The sequence below is a fragment of the Chiloscyllium plagiosum genome, unplaced genomic scaffold, assembly GCF_037043375.1.
Source record: "Chiloscyllium plagiosum isolate Xiang-an unplaced genomic scaffold, Cpla_swu_hap1 HiC_scaffold_15, whole genome shotgun sequence".
Classification (NCBI taxonomy): domain Eukaryota; kingdom Metazoa; phylum Chordata; class Chondrichthyes; order Orectolobiformes; family Hemiscylliidae; genus Chiloscyllium; species Chiloscyllium plagiosum.
In genome coordinates, this window is record NW_028270153.1 from 9,385,930 (window position 1) to 9,408,863 (window position 22,934).

Below are 22,934 nucleotides of genomic sequence, written 5' to 3' on the forward strand. Positions count from 1 at the left end.
GGCCATTCTAGTTCTTCTCTTGTATCTTTCCCTTATTTCTTCCTCTTTTTCCTTTCCAATTTACACGTGCTTACTGGTAATATCTTTTAGCTTTGCTTCTCAGTTCGGTACAGATCAAAATTAATAGAATGTTTGCTTTGCATTTAAATCAAAATTTCAGAGGAAATCTTTGCAGCAGCAATATAATATTTTAATTTAAATTTCTGAAATCTTTTTGAGAAACATAAATCAGTACATTAATATCTCCATTGCTTCTTCAGCAGCATTTTTCTCACCTGCTGCCCCACAGTCACAGCACTCGTTATTCCCTGGCATATGTTGGACATCTTCAATGATGGCTTTAGTCAGATCTTCAATACTGTTTTCTCCACCACTGTGGTGAAAAGCCACATTTAGCGCTTCTTGCTTGCAGTTGGTTAGAACTGAGATCCACCTTCACATAATAACAAGAGTCAAACATTAAACACATACCACTAATATACTGGCAACATGAAATATTTACCTAGCTACTAAATTGTCAACAAAGAGATAGATATTGCTATCCCGATCCTGATGTCCAGAAAACAGTAATATACAGAAAATGCAATACTACATGATAAATTGAAAGATATAAAGCTACAGATCTAAATATAGAACATTAATTATTTGATTGAAAATTAAGATCTTTAATTTTGTCTGGCCCTCCAATGACATTATGAGTGCTAATTTTTAACCCTGCTACTTGATAGAATGAGTGTGAAGGCAGTAATAAGGGCCCATGCAACTTACCCGCACCAATATTGATGCCTATCTGAGAGCTTAAAACTTTGGCAGAACTGAAGTGCTTTTTCAATATGCAGATTGAGATCATTTGAAGTCTCATGATCTGTCTGTAATCCTAACTGGTGCCCCTACAGGTTAAATGGATGCATACTGAGAAGAGATCCATTAAGATAAATGGACTTTTGATGTTTTTCTAAGTCCTTGTGAGGCCAATAAGTTATTTCCTAGCTTTTCTTAAACTTTACTCTGTATTTCTTCATACACAGGAGATGTAAAAGTTCTGGTTGTAACAGAATGCATGATCATTAGAGCACAAAAAAGGAGCAGGAGCATCAAACAGCTGAACATCTTAATGCAAGAGGGGAAATAACTGGTTATTGTTGGGTATTCTTGATGTGAAAATCTTTACAAGCAATTGACAAAAATATCAAAAATTTGAAAGGCATACCAAATTCGAGATGATGAAAGCTGTGAGAATTGAGCATTTTGTGGATGTAAAATTATTTTAGGACAGGAGAAACTGCTCATCCCTACCCCTTCAAAAGAAAAGTCAGTGGCTGGCCAAATGGCCAAATAGAAGCACATTGTAAAGGCATAAAGTGCTATGTTCAGCTTAAACAAACTCATGGAATTTCAACCCCTCACTGGGATGAAATTCCACTTAGCTGGTAGATCTAACAATCCCAGCAGTGCAACAGCTGTGTTGTAAGCATCCTGTGACTGTAGGCAGGCTAATCCAGGAGGCCACATTCACGGAGATCTGGGAGCTAGATGCTGGTGCTGTTGGCAACTGGTTGGGAATTGGGAGACTGGCTAGCCACCGGCCCAAATGACATGCTGCTCGATCTGCACAAAAGACACACAGAAGGGGCATGTAATATCCCCTAATTTCAGTTAGCTTCTGACAGATGGCAATAGGTAAAATAGCCAGCTACTAAACTGGGGGTTAGGAAAACTCAAAAGCATGTATAGTGGCTGACTATTACACATTCATTCTGATATTTCTTCTATTGACTTTACACATACACTAAGCATTGCTGTAAAATATACACATTTTGTCAAAGCTTTTCATTTTGCAGTCATTAGGGTAATTTGTAACAATTACCAATGTAAGAGGAACAACACTCTGATTGGTACAGGCATTGCCATAGGAGGATGCAGCAGTTATAGAGTCATAGAAGTGTACAGCATGGAAACAGACTCTTTGGTCCAACTCATCCATGCAGACCAGATATCCCAATCCAATCTAGTCCCACCTGCCAGCACCCTGCCCATATCCTTCCAAAGCCTTCCTATTCACATACCCATTCAAATGTCTTTTAAATGTTGTAATTGCACGAGTCTCCACCACTTCCTTTGGTAGCTCATTCCATATACACACCACCCTCTGTGTGAAAATGTTGCCCCATGGGGCTCTTTTATATCTTTCCCCTCTCATTGATAGTTAAATAGCAAATATTGTTTGCCTTTTAAACCAGGTAGGGTGACTTGGATTAGCTAAGGCATAGTCTGTTTTGCTGAGCTGAATCAGTATTCGCCTCTTTTCAACAGTTAAAAAAACCAAAAATGTGACTGGTGAAAGAAGAAAGCTGGGCAAAGTTTACCTGGAAATAACTACTGTGGGATTTAGGCTTATTGACATGAAAAAATTAGGGATGAGAGGACAAACGTATAAAATCCCTTCCAACTGATCGGTGATTAATATAAACAATGCAATATTGCCATACATTCACAGATTTGTTAACTAGGTTTTCTACATATGGCCTAAATAAATATTACATTAAATGTAAGAAAACTGATAGGAATAATAGAATAGGGATACGTTGCTGTTACAGATTATGGCTAAATACAGTTCTACTGCTGCTGATAGTCCATAGCATGGATGCCTAGTCTTGAGTTGCTAGATTTGTTCAAAATCTATTACTTTGTCTCCACAAGTACTGTGTTGGGGCTGCTCCAACCAATACTTTCATGGACAGATGCATTTGGTACAGGTTGACTGGTGAGGCCAAGGTCAAGTTTTTTTTAAAACCTCATCAGTTCCCTTATCATCTGGTCATAGGCCAAGCCTGGCAGCTATGTTAATGAGGACTGGGCCAGCTCCATCAGTAGTGAGACTACAGAGTGACTCTTGGTGATGAAATTGACATCAGCCACCCAGTATATTCTGTGCCCTTGCCTCCCGCAATGTATCCTCCAGCTGGTGTTCAACTTGGAGTAAAACGGATTCATCCATTAAGGGAAGTGTAGTGTGTAGTAATTAGCAGAAGGCTTCCTTTACCTTGAATTGAAAAAAGCTTTTTAGAACATGTTCAGAGATATGAAATCAATGCATATACTGAATATTTCATAATTTATGATTAGTTTACATTCACATCAATAATACACAGTCAAGTGTATATAACTGTACTAATCCAAACTTGGATCTGTCAATTATGGCATCATCTCATTCTATGGAGCTATGGCTTCATAACACTTTCTGCAATCTATTAGCTACATACAACAATCCACAATTGGACAACTCTCTACTTACGCCATGCAATCCTGCTCATCATCTGCAAGGAAATGATATGTGCGGTTATCTAAAAGCAAAACACAAAATAACATTAAATTAGATTAACTGAAAGATATAAAGCGACAATCTCAGGGCACTATCTGAATATGAATTTGAGTTTGCAGGCATAAACTGAAAATTATTTAATTAAGGTTCAACAAGCACTGATCTCTGCACAAATGGGTTTAAAGCTCATCTACGTAGTGAATCACCATTTACTAGGTATTGGGAACTCAATACTTGTTAGAAAGTCCATAATCCAAGCTTTACTAATTTAAATAGTTGCCTCACTGTGGAATTCAAATTATGTCACAAATATCCTTTAATTATTTTCACTTGAGGTTCTCTTTCAGAAAGAGAAAAACTTCACAACTTGTGAGGTAGTTTCTGAATTAGTATAATCAGGGCTGAGTTTCACAAGCATATGCACTAAGAGTAAAGTTTAATATTCTTGTTTTGTGGTCTACCTGATTTTCTCTCAAAATTAAAATGGATGGAAAATTACATAACCTGCATTCTGGGTGTGTAATCAAAGTTGCTGGTGTGTATATTATGAGAATTTGTATGGCATGGTAATCCACATATCCACATCCCCAGACACCAGATAATGAAATTTTAATTCAACTACTAAGTCTGGTATTAACAGCTTGTCTAGTGGTGATGATCCAAACCAATGTAGATTGCTGTAAGTATCCATTAGGGAAGGAAAAATCTGCCATGTGGTCTGGCTGATCATTGGTTCTGGTTGCTGTGCAAGTCCAGATCCACAGGAAGGTGGTTGACTCTTAAAAGCCCTCTTAGTTGGTTTTGCAAGCCATTCAGTTGTGTTTAATCTCTACAAAGTCTGATAAAAGGAAGGAAACTATATGGACAACCGAGCAATGACCAAAGCAGAGAAAATGGCAATAGCAAGCTCAGCCCTGTCAACTTTACAAACTCCTCCCTACAAACATCTCAGGCTTTGTACCAAAATTAGGAAAGCAGCCCTACAGATCAGTCAAGTAAAAGCTTGACATTTTCCCAAGATATGGTTCTGTGAGAATGACTATGTCCGAGACACCACCATTACCATCGCAAGCTGGTAGCACAGTGAGGACACAGTTGCCCTACGTGACATCAACAGTGACTCCAACTCCATGAAGTCACATGGCATCCGATCAAACATGGACAAAGACCTCCTGTTGATTACCATATACTGCACATCCCTCAGTGGATGAATCATTGGTAGTACCATACTGACTGAGCTGGCTGAGTGTTGGGGTTCCCACAACAGTACAATAAGGAAACACAGATGTTGCAAATAACATGGATGACTGTCTCTGATAACTGTATCTATATTGCAACATCTGACTACTAAAAGGCAAAAAGAGACAAACCCTGATCACAAATACATTGCATTAATCAACATAAATCATGAAGTAATGAATAATTACCATACTAAAACAGGGGAAGGAAAATCAAAATGATAGTTCATACGTGAAATAAGGTCAAAGCACTTTTTATCTTCCAAACTGGGTTTCACTTGGCAGGTCAGCAGGTTGAGCTTTGCTGGCTGTCGGTTGGGCTGGGTGAAACAGAAATAAATTAAAAGATTTTAACATGACACATTCTACAATTTAATTGACAAGACAAAACTTAGAAGACAATCAAATCCAATAACATAATATTGTATCTGATGTATCTTAATATCGCAGTAGGCAAATACTTCTCAATAAGAATATTCTCAATGCGCTCTTACCCTTAGTGCAGCAACATTGAAGGCAATTGGAACATCTCAATTCTAGTCCTTGAACTGCTTAGGGAGTACTGGGCAATGGTAGTATCCCTCCTCTGAACTAGAAGGCCTATGTTGAAATCCCACCTGCCCTGGAGATGTGTCATTGCACATCTGAGCAGGTTATTAAAATAACTAATGAGTGTTTGGCATAAAGATTGATCTGAGGACTGTAGAAAGGAAAATAAAATCTAGCAACCTGCCAATACTGATTGCTGCTCAAGGTCTTTCAATGGAAACATACATGTGTAACATGAAATCAGATTTGGCTATTCTGCACTCCACATTTAAAAGCACAGCCATTAAAGCAAGCCTGTCATACAATTGTCTAAAGCAATATTAAGGTATTAACCATATTTATCATAATATATTTAGCTCTGGCCTACTGTCTGCAAGTTAAATATGGAATTTTTAAATATGGAATATTTTAATTCTCAAGAAAATGGTTGTTTCCATTTAAGTGTCAGCATTGGCTCGGAGTCTGACGATTCAAACTCCACTACAGGTTTTGAGCTGGATGGGATTTATCTCCAAATTCTCTGGGAAGCCAGGAAGGAGATTGCCAAGCTTTGATCTTTATGTCGTCATTGTCTACAGGAATAGTGCCAGAAGACTGGAGGATTGCAAATGCTGTTCCCTTGTTCAAGAAGGGGAGTAGAGACAACTCTGGACATTATAGACCTGTGAGCCTTCCTTCGGTTGTGGGTGAAGTGTTGGAAAGGGTTATAAGAGATAGGACTTATAATCATCTAGAAAATAATTACTTGATTAGGGATAATCAACATGATCAGGGGGTCAGGACTGGCAGTTAAACATCCAAGGGTTTTCAACTTATCGAAAAGACAGGGAGGTGGGCAGAGGGGGCGGGGTTGCCTTGTTAGTTAAGAACAAAATTAAATCTATGGTGCTGAATGACATAGCGTCGGATGATGTGGAGTCTGTGTGGGTGGAATTGAGGAACCACAAAGGCAAAAAAAACCATAGTGGGAGTTATGTACAGACCTCCTAACAGTGGTCAGGACCAGGGGCGCAACATGTCCCGGGAAATAGAGAAGGCATGTCAGAAAAGCAAGGTCACAGTGATCATGGGAGACTTCAATATGCAGGTGGACTGGGTAAATAATGTTCCCAGTGGATCCAAAGAAAGGGAATTCATGGAATGCTTACATGATAGCTTTTTGGAACAGCTTGTCATGGAGCCCACAAGGGAGCAGGCTATTCTGGACCCAGTGCTATGTAATGAACCAGACTTTATAAAAAATCTTAAAGTAAGGGAACACTTAGGAAGCAGTGATCATAAAATGGTAGAGTTCAGTCTGCAGTTTGAAAGAGAGAAGGCAAAATCGGATGTAATGGTGTTACAGTTAAATAAAAGGTAATTATGAGGGTATGAGAGAGGAACTGACGAAAATAGACTGGAAGCAGAGCCTAGCAGGGAAGACAGTAGAGGAAAAATGGCAGGAGTTTGTGGGTAAAATTGAGGACACTGTACAGAGGTTCATCCCCAAGAAGAGAAAGATTATCCGTGGAGGGATTATTCAGCCATGGCTGACAAAGGAAGTCAGGAAATCTATCAAAGAAAAAGAGAGAGCCTATAAAGTGGCCAAGAGCACTGGGAAATCAGAAGATTGAGAAGGCTACAAAAACAAACAGAAGATAACAAAGAGAGAAATAAGGAAGGAGAGGATCAAATATGAAGGTAGGCTAGCCAGTAATATTAGAAATGATAGTAAAAGTTTCTTTCAATACATAAGAAACAAATGACAGACAAGAGTAGACATTGGGCCACTTCAAACTGATGCTGGAAGCCTAGTGATGGGAGATAAGGAAATAGCAGGAGAACTTAATAAGTACTTTGCATCAGTCTTCACAGTGGAAGACATGAGTAATATCCCAACAATTAAAGGGAGTCAGGGGGCTGAGTTGAGTATGGTTGCCATTACAAAAGAGAAAGTGCTAGAAAAGCTAAAAGGTCTTAAAATTGATAAATCTCCTGGCCCTGATGGGTTACATCCTAGAGTTCTGAGGGAGGTGGCTGAGGAAATAGTGGAGGCGTTGGTTGAGATCTTTCAAAAGTCACTGGAGTCAGGGAAAGTCCCGGATGATTGGAAGATCGCTGTTGTAACCCCCTTGTTCAAGAAAGGATCAAGGCAAAAGATGGAAAATTATAGGCCAATTAGCCTAACCTCGGTTGTTGGTAAAATTCTAGAATCCATCATTAAGGATGAGGTTTCTAAATTCTTGGAAGAGCAGGGTCGAATTAGAACAAGTCAACATGGATTTAGTAAGAGGAGGTCGTGCCTGACAAACCTGTTGGAGTTCTTTGAAGAGGTGACAAGTAGGTTAGACCGGGGAAACCCAATGAATGTGGTCTACCTAGACTTCCAAATGGCCTTTGATAAGGTGCCACACGGGAGGCTACTGAGCAAGGTGAGGGCCCATGGTGTTCGAGGTGAGCTACTGGTGTGGATTGAGGATTGGCTGTCTGACAGAAGGCAGAGAGTTGGGATAAAAGGTTCTTTTTCGGAATGGCAGCCGGTGACAAGCGGTGTCCCATAGGGTTCAGTGTTGGGGCCGCAGCTGTTCACATTATATATTAATGATCTGGATGAAGGGACTGGGGGCATTCTAGCGAAGTTTGCCGATGATACAAAGTTAGGTGGACAGGCAGGTAGTACTGAGGAAGTGGGGAGGCTGCAGGAGGATCTAGACAGTTTGGAGGAGTGGTCCAGGAAATGGCTGATGGAATTCAATGTGAGCAAATGCGATGTCTTGCACTTTGGAAAAAAGAATAGAAGCATGAATTACTTTCTAAACGGTGAGAAAATTCGTAAAGCCAAAGTACAGAGGGATCTGGGAGTGCTAGTTGAGGATTCTCTAAAGGTAAACATGCAGGTTGAGTCCGTGATTAAGAAAGCGAATGCAATGTTGTCAATTATCTCAAGAGGGTTGGAATATAAAAGCACTGTTGTGCTACTGAGACTTTATAAAGCTCTGGTTAGGCCCCATTTGGAGTACTGTGTCCAGTTTTGGTCCCCACACCTCAGGAAGGACATACTGGCACTGGAGCGTGTCCAGCAGAGATTCACACGGATGATCCCAGGTAGGTCTAACATATGAGGAACGGCTGAGGATCCTGGGATTGTATTCATTGGAGTTTAGAAGAGTAAGGGGAGATCTAATAGAAACTTACAAGATAATACATGGCTTGGAGAGGGTGGACGCTAGGAAATTGTTTCCGTTAGGCGAGGAAACTAGGACCCGTGGACACAGCCTTAGAATTAGAGGGGGTAAGTTCAGAATAGAAATGCGGAGACATTTCTTCAGCCAGAGAGTGGTGGGCCTGTGGAATTCATTGCCACAGAGTGCAGTGGAGGCTGGGACGCTAAATGTCTTCAAGGCAGAAATTGATAAATTCTTGATGTCACAAGGAATTAAGGGCTACGGGGAGAATGCGGGTAAGTGGAGTTGAAATGCCCATCAGCCATGATTGAATGGCGGAATGGACTCGATGGGCTGAATGGCCTTACTTCCGCTCCTATGCCTTATGGTCTTATGGATTTTGTGAAAGTAGGTCGTGCCTCACAAGCCTTTGAGTTCTTTGAGAAGGTGATCAAACAGTTGGATGAGGGTAAAGCAGTTGATGTGGGGTATATGGATTTCAATAAGGCGTTTGATAAGCTTCCCCACGGTAGGCTATTGGGTGGCACGGTGGCTCAATGGTTAGCACTGCTACCTCGCAGCACCAGGGTCCCAGGTTCGATTCCAGCCTCAGGTGACTGTCTGTGTGGAGTTTGCACATTCTCCCCGTGTCTGCATGGGTTTCCACCAGGTGCTCCAGTTTCCTCCCATAATCCAAAGACATTCAGGTCAAGTGAATTGGCCATGCTAAATTGCCCATAGTGTTAGGTGCATTAGTCAGAGGGAAACGGGTCTGGGTGGGTTACTCTTCGGAGGGTCGGTGTGGACTTGTTGAGCCGAAGAGCCTGTTTCCACACTGTAGGGAATCTAATCTATTCTAAATTACAGAGGCATGGGATTGAGGGTGACTTAACGGTTTGAATCAGAAATTGGCCAGCTGAAAGAAGACAGAGGGTAGCGGTTGGTGGGAAATATTCATTCTGGAGTTCAGTTACTAGTGGGGTACCACAAGGATCTGTTTTGAGTCCACTGATGTTTGTCATTTTTATAAATGATGTGGATGAGGGCATAGAAGGATGGTTTAGTAAATTTGTAGATGACACTAAGGCCGGTAGAGTTGTGGATAGTGACGAAGGATGTTACAGAGAGACATAGACAAGATGCAGAACTGGGCTGAGAGGTGGCAAATGGAGTTTAACATGAAAAAGTGTGAGGTGATTCACTTTGGAAGGAGCAATAGGAACAAAGAGCACTGGGCTTATGGTAAGAGGTAGAGAGAGCTCAGTGTCCAGGTATATAGATTCTTGAAAGTTGCCACCCAAGTTGACAGGGTTGTTAAGAAGGTACATGGTGTGTTAGTTTTTATTGATAGAAGGCTTGAGATTCGGAACCATGAGATCATGCTGCAGCTGAACAAAACTCTGGTATGGCCACATTTGGAATATTGCGTACGGTTCTGGTCACCGCATTATAGGAAAGATGTGGAAGCTTTAGAAAGAGTTCAGAGGAGATTTACTAGGATGTTGCCGGGTATGGAAGGAAGGTCTTACAAGGAAAGGCTGAGGACTTGAGGCTGTTTTCATTAGAGAGAACAAGGTTGTGAGGTAACTTAATTGAGACATATAAGATAATCAGATTGTTAGATAGGTTGGATAATGAGAGCCTTTTTCCTTGGATGGTGATGGCTTGCACGAGGGGACATCGCTTTAAAATTGAGGGGTGATAGATATAGGACAGATATCAGAGGCAGTTTCGTTACTCAGAGAATAGAAGGGGCATGGAACACACATGTCAACTTTAAGGGCATTTAAATGGTCATTGGATAGACATACGGACAAGACTGCAGATGCTGGAGATTAGAGTCAAGATTAGAGTGGTGCTGGAAATGACAAGCAGGTCAGGCAGCATCCGAGGAGCAAAAAAAAAAAAATCGACGTTTCGGGCAGGAGCCCTTCATCAGGATTATGTTCTATTATCTAAGGTAACTATTTGCACAGCAATTATAGGGTATGCCATTGTTAAAGGTGCCATCTTTCAGGTGACTTATGAACCCAAGATTCCACTCCATTTATTATAGAATCCATAGAATCTCTACAGTGTGGGAACAAGCCATTCAGCCCACTGAGTCCACACTGACCCTCTGAAGAGCATCCCACCCTCCCAACCCTATCCCTGCAACCCTTCATATTAGTTAAAAAGAGCAACTAAGTTTTCTTAACAGTGTTCTTCAATTAACACCACACAAAACAAATTAGCTGGTTATTCATGATATGGCTATACACAGTTCAGATGCTAAAACGGTCTATGCAATAATGGTGTAAAACACTACACTTCAAAATTGACTTTAAGACTTAGGGACGCCGATTTGTTGCTACTGTTGGTTGAAGAATTATCTTCAGCCAGAAATAAAATTGCCATTACACAATGTCCTCTCAATTTTATTTGGGATAGGTATAAAAGGGTAGGTGGTTAATACTAAAAATAAATGTACTTTTGGCATGCTCTCTAATATGGTCAGGTGTGTAAAATTTTATTTTTGTACTTATTAATTTGGATTTCATTTATGTATTTATTAATTTGGATTTTGCCTAAGCCAAGAAACAATATAACTATGTGAATAGTGCTTGTTTGCATATGGAGAATACGCAGAAAAGTGTCCCATAATTATCATCAGAGAATTCTGTGGTATCTTAATATATTTCAACACACTTCACCTCAGTACAAAATTGAAGGAGCGAAAAGTGGTCAGGTGATCAGTTAGAGAGAGGAACTTTTTAACCTGCTGAAACCCTGTCCACATCTGATATTTAAAGATTGAATTCTGCATAGGAAGGAAGTGCTTATTAAAGCAAATTTAGATTTTAGATTTTATTGTTACGTGGCAGCCTCACACACTTGAGCAAACTATGTCAATAGGGTCCTATACACATAATCAAAGCCAAAGAGAGCAAGCATCTCAACTTTACAGCAAGTTTGCAACTGGTCCCCTGAGGCAACAGGCACTGATGTTAAGTATAAAATTGTGGGAACCAAAATTTCTGATTGTCTCAAGAAACACCAGTGCCCCTTGTTCCTAAAATCCATCCCTATTCTCTGGCAGGACCTCTTCCTGCCAGCTGGATGCCAATCAGCAACCATAGCATTATCTAATCTTTGTCTGCCAGCAGCCATTTGTTATACTCTTAAGTCTATTCCTGGTAGAAAGTGGACTCAGTTCATTTGAAGGAGGCATTGCAGTGACTTTCTGCTGCCTCTGATGGGCAGAAAGGTAACACGCTGAAAACCAATCTGAATTAAAATCTACACCCTGTATACAGCCATTCTAAATGCTTATTCACAATAGCAATTTCCTTTTAAATTTCTTTAATGTTTTCCATATTTCCTCCTAATTAAATCTTTGTTGTTCTCTGGAAAATAGTCTTGCTAAATATAAGAAACTAAGGAGATGTCATTCAGTCAGATGATTGTAAAATGAATTGCATTTTCTGTCAAACAAAATCAATAAATAATGCTCCAATCTCATTCTCATACTGAACTCACAGTTCCATGCGAAATGGTCAGGTAACAGTTCTTTATGATGCATTTCCTCTTCTGCCAAACTTTCCTCAACCTAAATAGGAGAAAATGTGTATAATATATTATATGAAAAAGCATTTCACCTTGAAAATATTCGCAAATAAACTTTGTAACAGCAATGCACTGTTTGGAATTCATACTCTCGTTATATAACCACTCATGTCTAGGTTCCTCCTTGGCTCTAATATCATGATAACAAACACCAACTGTAGTAAACCACATTCACCTTATTGCTTTGTCTAGTTCTTTTTACTCAACTGGCTGTTAAAGGCTTGGATAATATGGACTCTGCAGAAGACTGTGCTAGTCCCTCTTTTCCTGTATTCCACTTTTGTGCCACCACTTGTTCTGATTTCACAATTAAGTTGAACTGCAATCTGTATCACCTGCACTCTTGCTAGCACCTCCAGTCAGAGATGGTTCTGAATTAATTCTGTATAATAATTGTATGAGGTGGTCAAAGTAGTGTCAACATTGAATGGGACACAAGGATGAGAAAGAAATTCTTGCAGATCAACACGGACAACGTCAACATTTCAGAAACTTTGTGTCCTTGTCTCTAATCCCTATATTCTTCAGGTGTGCAATCTAAATGAGTTTAAAACCTCTCAGTCAACCCAAGGGTGTCTTCTTTCAATTCTGAAATATAGAAACATTAGAAAATAGGAATGGAGTGGGCCAGTCAGCCCTTCAAGCTTACTCTGCCATTCAACAAGGTCATGGCTGATCATCCTACTCAGTACCCTGCTCCCACTTTCACCCCACAAACTTTGAATCCTTTAGCTCAAAGAATTAATATCTTGGATGTAGGTTTGCTCGCTGAGTTGAAAAGTTAATTTCCAGACATTTCATTACCTTACTAGGTAACCTAATGCGAAGCAATGCTGAAAATTCCTGCTTTCTATTTATATATTTGGGATTCTTTGGGTTGGTGATGTTATTTCCTGTGGTGATGAAAGCAGGAATTTTCAGCATTGCTTCGCATGAGGTCCACTGAACATGTTACCTAGTAAGGTAATGAAACATCTGGAAATGGATCTTTCAGCACAGCGAGCAAATCTATATCCAAAACCTCAATCTGAGCTACAAATCTTCTCAAAACTTGCTAATTAATATTTAACTGTTCCCTAAAAACATTGCACTGTTCTGGCCTCAACCACTTTCTGTGGCAGAAAATTCTACTATTCTCTGGCTGAAGAAATGCCTACCTCATATTCATTCTTAGGCTGTTATCCTGGTTCGGGACTACCCAGTCATTGAGAACATCCTGTGTTGAAACTATCTAGTATTTTTAGAATTTTTAAAGTTTCTATGAGGTTACCCCCTCAATCTTCTAAAGTCTAGTGAATATAGTTCTAATCAATCTAGTCTCTCTTCATACATGAACTTGACAATCCAAAGAACCAGTCTGGTAAGCCTTTTTGCACTTTCTCCATAGCCAGAATACAACATCCTCAGACAAGGAGACCAAAACTGCATGACAACACTCTGGGTGTAATCTCAGCAAAGTTCTGTACAACTGCAGCAAGGCATCCCTGATCCTTTACTCAAAATCTTCTCGTTATGAAGGCCAATGTACTATTTGTCTTCTTCAATGCCTGTTGCACCCTCATGCTTACTTTCGGCGATTGTACAAAGGACACCCATATCACATCTTTATCCTTATAATACCCCACTGTCGCCAAATCCCATCAAAGCTCTTGTCCATGTTTTTGTCAACCCCAGATTTTATTTTTTAAACATTACCCTCATCGATCTCTTAAGATATACCTTCATAAATTCTATCATGATCCACAACATAGTATCTAAAACGTATACACCTATGTCTCCTATTTTTGACTCTCTATATTAGCTTGGTGGAAGTGAGGACGACAAATGTTGGAGATCAGAGTCACAAAGTGTGGTGCTGGAAAAGCACAGCTGGCCAGGCAGCATCCAAGGAGCAGCAGAGTCAAAGTTTCAAGCATGAACTCTTCATTCGCTCATCATCAGCACTGCAGTTTTCAACTCTCTACATTGGCTTGTCAACCCTAGGTCTATCAGTATCCTTGACCTCAACTACAAAGCTCTCCAAAGCCTTGATTCCTCTGCTAACTTTGCTGCCCATTCCTTCTGAAAAATCTGTATTCTCTCCTTTTTGCGTAATACAATCAGTGACAGAGCCTTTAGCCCCTACTTTCTGGAATTAAGTCCTTGTTTCCACCTACCTTGATAGGTCATTCCCCTGCATCAAAAGGATCCTTAAAAACCTTAACTTCACAACACCTTCAGGTAACCTCCTGCCTATTTCTGATCAGGTCAGAGTCCCAACTGTGAAGCAAGTTGAAATGTTCCACTGGAATTAAGTTGCTCCATAATGCAAGTTGTGGTTTATTGCTTGTCTAAAGAGTTGCAGAGCATAGAAAGCAAAACAATTGAAAGTTTGATATCTGTTCTGAGTTATGAGTTCTCATGCCACTCAGATGAGGCACTGGGAGAGATGATGATATTCTTAGCAGTTGTTAGAAGTACACACTTTTGTACTTTCAACAAAGATATAGCAATACCCCAAAGACAGACATCTGATGACATTGATTATCAAGTTAACATGTGAATAAGAGTTATACAACCAGAAAACGCTGGATACAGCCAGCAAGTCAGGCAGCAATTGTAGAGAGAAGCACCAAGTTTAGGTGCTGAATCATTCAGACATTGAATATTGTCAGTAGCCGGGACAATTCTTTTAAAAATTTAACCTAATTTTCCAATCAACCTGTTCAGAGATGTTACTACACATCTCTGGAGCAGGTGGGAATTTGAACCTGGGTCTCTTGATCTAGGAGTGTGGACACTATTCCTGCTCAGAAATGTTATTATACATCTCTGGAGAAGGTGAGAGTTAAACCCAGGTCTCCTGGCTCAGAGGCAGGGAGACTATCACTGCACCACCCTTCCAGACCATTTTTGGGTCCTGACCTAATTCTCAGCAGCAGTGCTGCTTGTGGGATAACTTGTTATGAAGTGTCCAATTAAGAGACCCCTGTTCAGGAATGTAATTCAATTAGAGACTACTTACTGCAATCAACAGACTGGAAGAAAATTGTAGACAATCTCAGACATGCTAATTGGCATTTTTAAAAATTTTAACCTATTTTTCCAATCAACCAGCTCAGAGATATTATTACATACCTCTACAGTACTTGGTACTTGAAGCCAGGCTTCTTGGTTTAGGGATAGGGACTGTATCTCTCCACCGCAAGAGCCTCCCCAATTTGCATCTGACAGTGGTAGATTTCATTAATTTGTCACATCACTCAACTCCAAATGTGACTTCTTTTATCTGACAAACTGCAGTTACAGTGGAGATCTAGTGTGATACCAAGAAAGGAGAAAGTGAGCACTGCAGATGCTGGAGATCAGAGTCGACTCTCCTGCTCCTTGGATGCTGCCTGACCAGCTGAGCTTTTCCAGCCCCATACTCTTTAACTCTGAAACCAATAAAGTCCTACTTGCACCAGACAATTGCAGGTAATTAGTTGCTTATAAGCCTTAATTGGCTTCCCAGTGCCGCCCGGTGAATTGCTGTCATCACAGCAAAGCAAGGACCACGAACAGTCCATGGAGATGGAACACATTCAGAACCAGCAAAACTCCACTTCTCAATGATTTTATTAGCTCTTCCTATCTCCAATTCCCTGGGAAAGTTCTCCACAATGTTTCAAGTTGGTGACCTCTCACCAAAAGTTAGAGACATAACAAGTTTGAAGCAAAAACAAAGGAGGGGAAAATGGCATTCAGGGTAAAAGTTTAAAGGGAAGCCCCTTGATGTCATGGGAAGCAGAAGGAATTAAAAGATAACAGAAATGATGGTGTATGGCAAAAGGAGATGGTGATGGGACAAGTAAAGAAACAAAACCTTGGTCTAGTGCAAGAATATAGATATTTTCTAATTAAGCTATTCAGAAATATTATTATATTCATCTGGAACAGGTGGGACTTGAACCTAGGACTCCTGGCTCAGAGGTCAAGACATTACCACTATACCACAGGAGGAGGAATGTAGGAATAGCAGAATCAGTGCTAACAGTTGTTCAGAAAATGGAGGAAGGGATTATAGTCTGAAATTGATTAACTCAAATTCAAGACAGAAGTTTGTAAAGTATCTCATTGTTCCTTGGGCTTAACCTTTAACCATCACTGGAACATTGTAGGCATTTGAGGATGAAAAATCCAGGTTTGGAGTTGGAGAAAGATTTAAAATGACAGGCAAAAGGAAGAATTAAAGTTTTCTGCAAAGTGTAACCCAATGTACATTTTGTCATACCAATGGACAGGACACTACATCATCAGTAGCAAATACAAACTAGAAGAAGTACAACTAAATTGTTGTACTATCTTGAAAGAATGACTGAACTCTAAACAGTGAAGATGCTAAATTGCATCACCTGTGCTTGTAAAGGAAGGGGTGTAGGTGTTGGTATTGCTTGAAGAATGAACTAGACTGTTGCAGAGGAAGCGTATAATTCTGAATTCCCGTCCCTTTGGTTGCTGGGGCCTTGGGCGCAATTGCTCCATTTCTCACATTTAAAGTCATAGAGATGTGCAGTATGGAAGCAGTCCCTTTGGTCCAATTTGTCCATGCTGATCAGATATCCGAATCTAATCTGGTCCCATTTGCCAGCACTTGGCCCATATCCCTCTTAATCCTTTCTATTCATATAATCTGCATGAAAAAGTTGCCCCCTAGGTCCCTTTTCTATCTTTCCCCTCTCACCCTAAACCTATGCCCTCTAGTTCTGGACTCCCCCACCCCAGGCAAGAGACCTTGTCTATCTACCCTATCCATGCCCCTCATGATTTTGTAAACCTCTATAAGGTCACTCCTCACTCTCCGACACTCCTGGGAAAACAGCCTCAGCTTATTCAACCTCTCCCTATAGCTTAAATCCTACAAACCTGCCAACATCCTGGTAAATCTTTTCTGAACCCTTTCAAGTTTCATAACATCTTTCCGATAGGAGGGAGATCGGAATTGCATACAATATTCCAACAGTGACCTAACCAATAGCCTGTACAGCCATAAAATGACCTCCCAACTCCTATACTCAATGCTCTAACCAATAAAGGAAAGCATACCAAATGCCTTCTTCACTATCTATCTACCTACAACTCCACTTACTTCTCTCATTAACTTCCAGTCCCTCCAGACTACAATAGAATTTCATTGACATCATCAATTCCACTTTCTGCAGTTCATTTTTTGCCACTTCCTCTATGATTCCACCACCAAATACATTCATCCTTCCTTTTCTTGACAGGGCCATTGCCTTCGATGGCACCTGACTGTCTCCTCAAAACCCCTTTCTTCATTATAATCAATCACCTAATTTCACCTTAATGGACTACCATTTCAATGAAGCTTGAGGAAGAGCATCTTATGCTGCAATTAGTAATTCTGTAACTTTTAACAATCATACATTGGGTTCAACAAATTCAAATCATAACTTCTGACCTCATCTTTTTCAGAAAGCAGCAATTGATAATGATATTGCAATTCTGATTTAAGCATCTCCTAGCTCTATCTTTTGTTTTTTCCTTGTTCCATTAACTTTCCTTTTACCTTGTACTATCATTGCTTTAGTCTTCTAATCTCATTTTCTTCCATCATATCACAAACTTCCTCTTTTGTTCTTCGTTTCCTCTTTAACCTTTGTACTTGCTTAAAAGATGTTACACAACTAACACTTCCAGTTCAATTGAAAATCATTTACCTTAAATTTTAGTTGTTTCTTTCTGTACAGATGTTGTCTGACACATTGAGTATTTCCAGCATTTCAAAATTTTATTTCAAATTTCTAACATCTGCAATATTTTGTTTTTGTGCTGGTGAACAATAGTAGTTTGAATAAAGGATCAAAGGTTTACTGGTACATATTGTTTCTTATAAGGAATGAACTCACAATAGCGAAATGGAGAGAGAAAAGCAAAATAAAAAGAGATTTTTTTGAAAAAACACTGTGTGCAGGAGTTTCACCTGCACCTCCACCCACATCATCTACTGCATCCGCTGCAGCCGGTGTGGCCTCCTCTATATTGGGGAGACAGGCCGCCTACTTGCGGAGCGATTCAGAGAGCACCTCTGGGCCACCCGGACGAACCAACCCAACCACCCTGTAGCACAGCATTTCAACTCCCCCTCCTACTCCACCAAGAATATGCAGGTCATTGGACTCATCCACCGCCAAACCACAACAACGCGACGGTCGGAGGAGGAGCGTCTTATCTTCCGACTGGGAACCCTCCAACCACAGGGGATGAACTTGGACTTCACCAGTTTCTTCATCCCCCCACCTTGTCTCAGCCGAATCCCTCCAGCCCGGCACCGCCTTCCTGACCTGCAGTCTTCTTCTTGACCTCTCCGCCTCCATCCTACTCCGACCTATCACCCTCACCTTGACCTCTTTCCACCTATCACATTTCCAACGCCCCTCCTCCAAGTCCCTCCTCCCTACCTTTTATCTTCTCCTGCTGAACACTCTCGGCTCATTCCTGAAGAAGGGCCTGTGCCCGAAACGTCGAATCTCCTGTTCCCTGGATGCTGCCTGACCTGCTGTGCTGTTCCAGCAATAAAGTTTCAACAGTTTCTAAGATCAACCTTACCATATTGTTCTAATAGTAGTAAAAGACAATATTTTAAGTGGAAAAGGCTTTTGTTACATTACTTTGCACAAGAGTATTAAAATTACATGACATCAAAAATAAAGCAGACAATAAAACATAAAAGCTCATTTTGCATAGACCTCTGTTTCAGAAAAGACGAGTCAGTGCCTTAGGCTACTTGATCTTTACAGCAAAACAGATTGAGTACTGCTTACTGTTGAATCACTGAATAGTTAGTTTCCATGGCTACAATTCGGTAAATACATAATCTGCTAGCTATAGAATGCAGCCATTCCAAATCCCAAAAGAAACAGGGGTTCACAGAAGACATATCCCACTGGAGGCAAATGCTCGATACCAACAATCTTAAAGTGACTGAAAAGAGCAGTACGAACCCATCACTTTTCTTATACAGGATTCCAGTTTTCTCAGTGCCATATTGCTTATTACCCTGGAGTTGGTGCATGCTGTAAACGGACTGGCGACTCACAGAATCCTACAGGAACAGAAAATATAAAGGAATGATAATATCTGTGATTATACAGTAACTGCACAAAACTCTTTCTTTTTAAAGTGAAGTTTCTATTAGGGGGAACAGTAGCATAGTGGTAATGTTCCTTAACTGCTAATCCAGTAATTTGGACAAATGACTCAGAGTTATCAATTCAAATCCATTAAATAAAGCTGAAACAAAAAGTTATTTATCAGTAATGGTGACCATAATCTATTATAGTTATTGTTATAGAATTATAGTTAAAAATTCATCTTGTTCACTGTTGGCTTCTCGAGAAGGATATCTGCTATTCTTACTCAGTCTCGACGAGATGTGCACCTAGAATAAAAGAAACATGACTGACTCTTACATGTCCTCTAAAATGCCTTGCAAGCCATTTAGTTGTATTTAACTTCTATAAAAATAATAAAAAATAAAATCAGAAGGAGCATTTGATCAATGCCTAGGCATTGGAGAAAATGATCTTCAGCTGCTTCACCAATGACCTTCTTCCATCATGAGGTCAGAAGTGGGAATGTTCTCTAATTATTGCACAATATTCAGTAGCTTTCATATCTTCTCAGATACTGAAGCAATCCAAATTCAGTCACACCCAGACAATATTGAGGTTTGGGCAGCTAAGTGACAACTAACATTTGTGCCACACAAGTCCCTGACAATGAATATGTCCAACATGAGACAATCTAACCACTGCCCCATGGCATTCAATGACATCATCATAATTGAATCCCCCATCCTGGAGGTTACTATATCCAGAAAGTGAACTGAACTAGTCATAAAAATACTGAGGCTCTAAGAGTTGGTCAGAGGCTAGGAATCATGCAGCAAGTGACTCCCTCAAAGCCTACCCACCAAGATACAAGTCAGGAGTGTGATAGAAATACTCTCTGATTTTCTGGATAAGTGTAGTTCCAAAAATGCTCAAGAAAGCAGCCCTCTTGATTGGTACCGCATCCACAAGTCTCTCCATCACCAATATTCAGTAGCAGCAAAGTGCATCATCTGTAAAATGCACATCAGAAATTTACCAACGTTGCTTACACAACACCTTTCAACCATATAACCACCACCATCTAGAATAACAAGGCCAGCAAACATATGGGAACATCATCACCTGTAAGTTCTGTTTCAAACCACACACCACGCTAACTTGGAAATATATCTTCCTTCCTTCAATGTCACTGGGTCAAAATTCTGGAACTCCCTCCCGAACAGCATTGTGGGTGTACCTACATCAAATTGACTGCAATGGTTCAAGAAGCAGCTTATCATCATCTTCTCAAGGGCAACTAGAGAGGGAGAATAAATGCTACCTAGTCAGCAATTCCCTCGTACTGTGAATGAATTCTTACAAAATTTAAATAAAGTTACAGCCCATCCTGTTAATTATCCAATATCTACTCAATTAATATCTGGGAACTTGCGCCAACACTGGGAAGGTTGTTCACGGAGAGTCAAACAATAGCTTGGCTAAGTCCTGTTCGCAGAAGCATATATGTAGTCATCATCTCAGTATTACCTATCGCCATTCCAGGGTGTCTTTTGTTCCATTAGCAGGGCATCATGATGTGTCAAATTAGACAAAAGAACTGGTCGACAGAGATGCAGAGGCATACATTTAAGAGGACTTTTTTGGAGTACAGAGTAGATCTGCTTCAGTGATTAAAGAAAAATTCCAAGAGACACACCATCTATGGTTAACTAGAAATGTTAAGGACAGAGTCATAGAATCATAGGGATGTACAGCATGGAATCAGAACCTTCGAACCAACTTGTCCATGCTGACCAGATATTCTAAATTAATCTAGTTCCAATTTGCCAGCATTTGACCAATATCCCTCTAAACTCTTCCTATTCATATACCTATCCAGATGTGTTTTAAATGCTGTAATTGTACCAGCCTCCACCACTTCCTCTGGCAGCTCATTCCATACACACACCACCCTCTGCATGAAAAGGTTGCCTCTTAGGTGCCTCTTAAATCTTTCTCCTCTCATCGTAAACCTATGTCCTCTACTCTTGGATTCTCCTATACTGGGGAAAAGACCTTCACTATTCAACCAATCCATTCCCCTCATTATTTTATGAATTTCTATAATGTCATCCCACAGCCTCTGATGCTCTAGGAATGATTGTTCCAGCTTATTCGGCCTCTCCCGATAGCTCAAACCCTCCAACCTTCTTGTAAATCTTTTTTGCACCCTTTCAAGTTTCACAACATTCTTCCTATAGCAGGAAGACCAGAATAAAAAGTAGTAATTCCAAAAGTGGCCTAACCAATGTCCTGCAGCCGCAACATGACCTCCCAACTCCTATACTGAATGCACTAACCAGTAAAGGCAAGCATACCAAATGTCATTCTTCACTATCTTTTCTACCTGTGATGGTACCAAACTAAAAGAAACAGCACTTAACTATGCGAAGACATATAGCAGGTCAGGAGATTGGATAAAATATATAAAAGATAGCAAGGAATGACCATAAAATTAATATAGATGGAAAATTTGGTGTATGAGAGAAAGCTAGCCAGAAATATAAAATCAGGTAAAGACTTTTTATAACTATATAAAAAAAAGAGGTAAAAAGTTAGTGTTCATCCAATAGAAAAGGAGACTGGAGAATCAATACTGGGAAATAAGAAAATGACAGATGAATTGAACAGGTATTTTGCATTTGTCCTCACTATAGAATATACAAGTAACTAAGAAGATAGCTGCAATAAATCAGGAAATGGAAAGAAGGGAGGAACTTGGGAAAAATCCAATCACACAAGAATTGGTAGTAAGTTAACTGTTGGAGTTGCAGGCCGACAAGTGCTTGGTCCCGATGGACTTCATCTTTAGGGTCTTAAAATAAGTGACTAGTGAGATTGTTAGCGCATTTGCTTTAATTTTCCAAAACTCCCTAGATTTGAGACTGGTCCCATTAGTTTGGGAGTCAGCATTACAACACATTTATTCAGAAAGGGAACAGGGTGGGTAAGCTTAGTTGGCTGGATGGGTAGTTAACAATGGCAACACTGTGGGTTCAATTCCTACACTGGCTGAGTGAAAAAGTATGGTGCTGGAAAGCACAGCAGATCAGGCAGCATCCGAGGAGCAGGACAGTCGATGTTTCAAGTATAACCTCTTCATCAGGAATGTGGGGGGAGGGGGAAACTGGCAAGAGGGCCGAGAGATAAGTGGACTTATGTTGAAAACGTCGACTCTCCTGCTCCTCGGATGCTGCCTGACTGGCTGTGCTTTTCCAGCACCACACCTTTTGACTCTGGTCTCCAGTATCTGCAGTTCACACTTTCTCCTATACTGATTGAGGCTACCATGAAAAACACTCCTTCTGAACCTCTCCCTTCTCCTCAGGCATGGTGACCCTCATATAAAAACAACATCAGCAGTTCTATGGTCCTGTAGGACAATGGCGACCTTACCTTTACTTTTATTCAAAAAGGGAGACAGAAAGCAGAAACATCAGGCCAGTTGGCTTAACATGGTCTTATGTATGATGTTAAAAGTTATTTTTAAATAAGTTGTAGCAAGGCACTTAGAAAGGTTCAAGGGAATTGAACAGGGCAGTAGCGTTTTAAAAGAAGGAAATCATGTGTGACCAATCTACAAGAATTCCTCAAGAATGGAACATATATTGTGGATAAAGGAGACCCACCAGATGTACTGTACTTAGATTATCAGAAGGCATTTGATAAGGTGCCTCATCAAAGGTTATTGTAGAAAATAGAAGCTTGTTGTGTAGAGTTATCATGTAATACCGTGTCTTTTTCAGATCGACAAAATGCAACAAGTGGTGTGCTACAGGAATGGAAAGTGTGGTAGCCAAACTTGTTGATGACACAAATATAAGTAAGAAAGCAACAAGCTACAAAAAATATAGATAGGGTAAGTCAGTGAGCAAAAATAGAAAATATTGTGGTAAAGTGAAATTGTTCATTTTTCATTCTGAAATAAGACAGATTTCAGAGC

At 40.2% G+C, this 22,934-nt stretch overlaps 1 protein-coding gene across 2 annotated transcripts in view; it reads right to left on the reverse strand.

The window, feature by feature from the left end:
- The window catches only part of unm_sa1614 (un-named sa1614), a 268,689-nt gene that overhangs the window by 69,422 nt on the left and 176,333 nt on the right, over positions 1-22,934 (reverse strand). For both annotated transcript variants that reach the window (XM_087994717.1, XM_087994716.1), the window contains exons 10-14: positions 18,842-18,942; positions 11,772-11,841; positions 4,793-4,880; positions 3,296-3,344; positions 276-433 (exon numbers count right to left, since the gene is read on the reverse strand). In XM_087994717.1, coding sequence (XP_087850843.1) covers positions 276-433; positions 3,296-3,344; positions 4,793-4,880; positions 11,772-11,841; positions 18,842-18,942 — 466 coding nt within the window. The remainder of the gene's footprint in view (positions 1-275; positions 434-3,295; positions 3,345-4,792; positions 4,881-11,771; positions 11,842-18,841; positions 18,943-22,934) is intronic.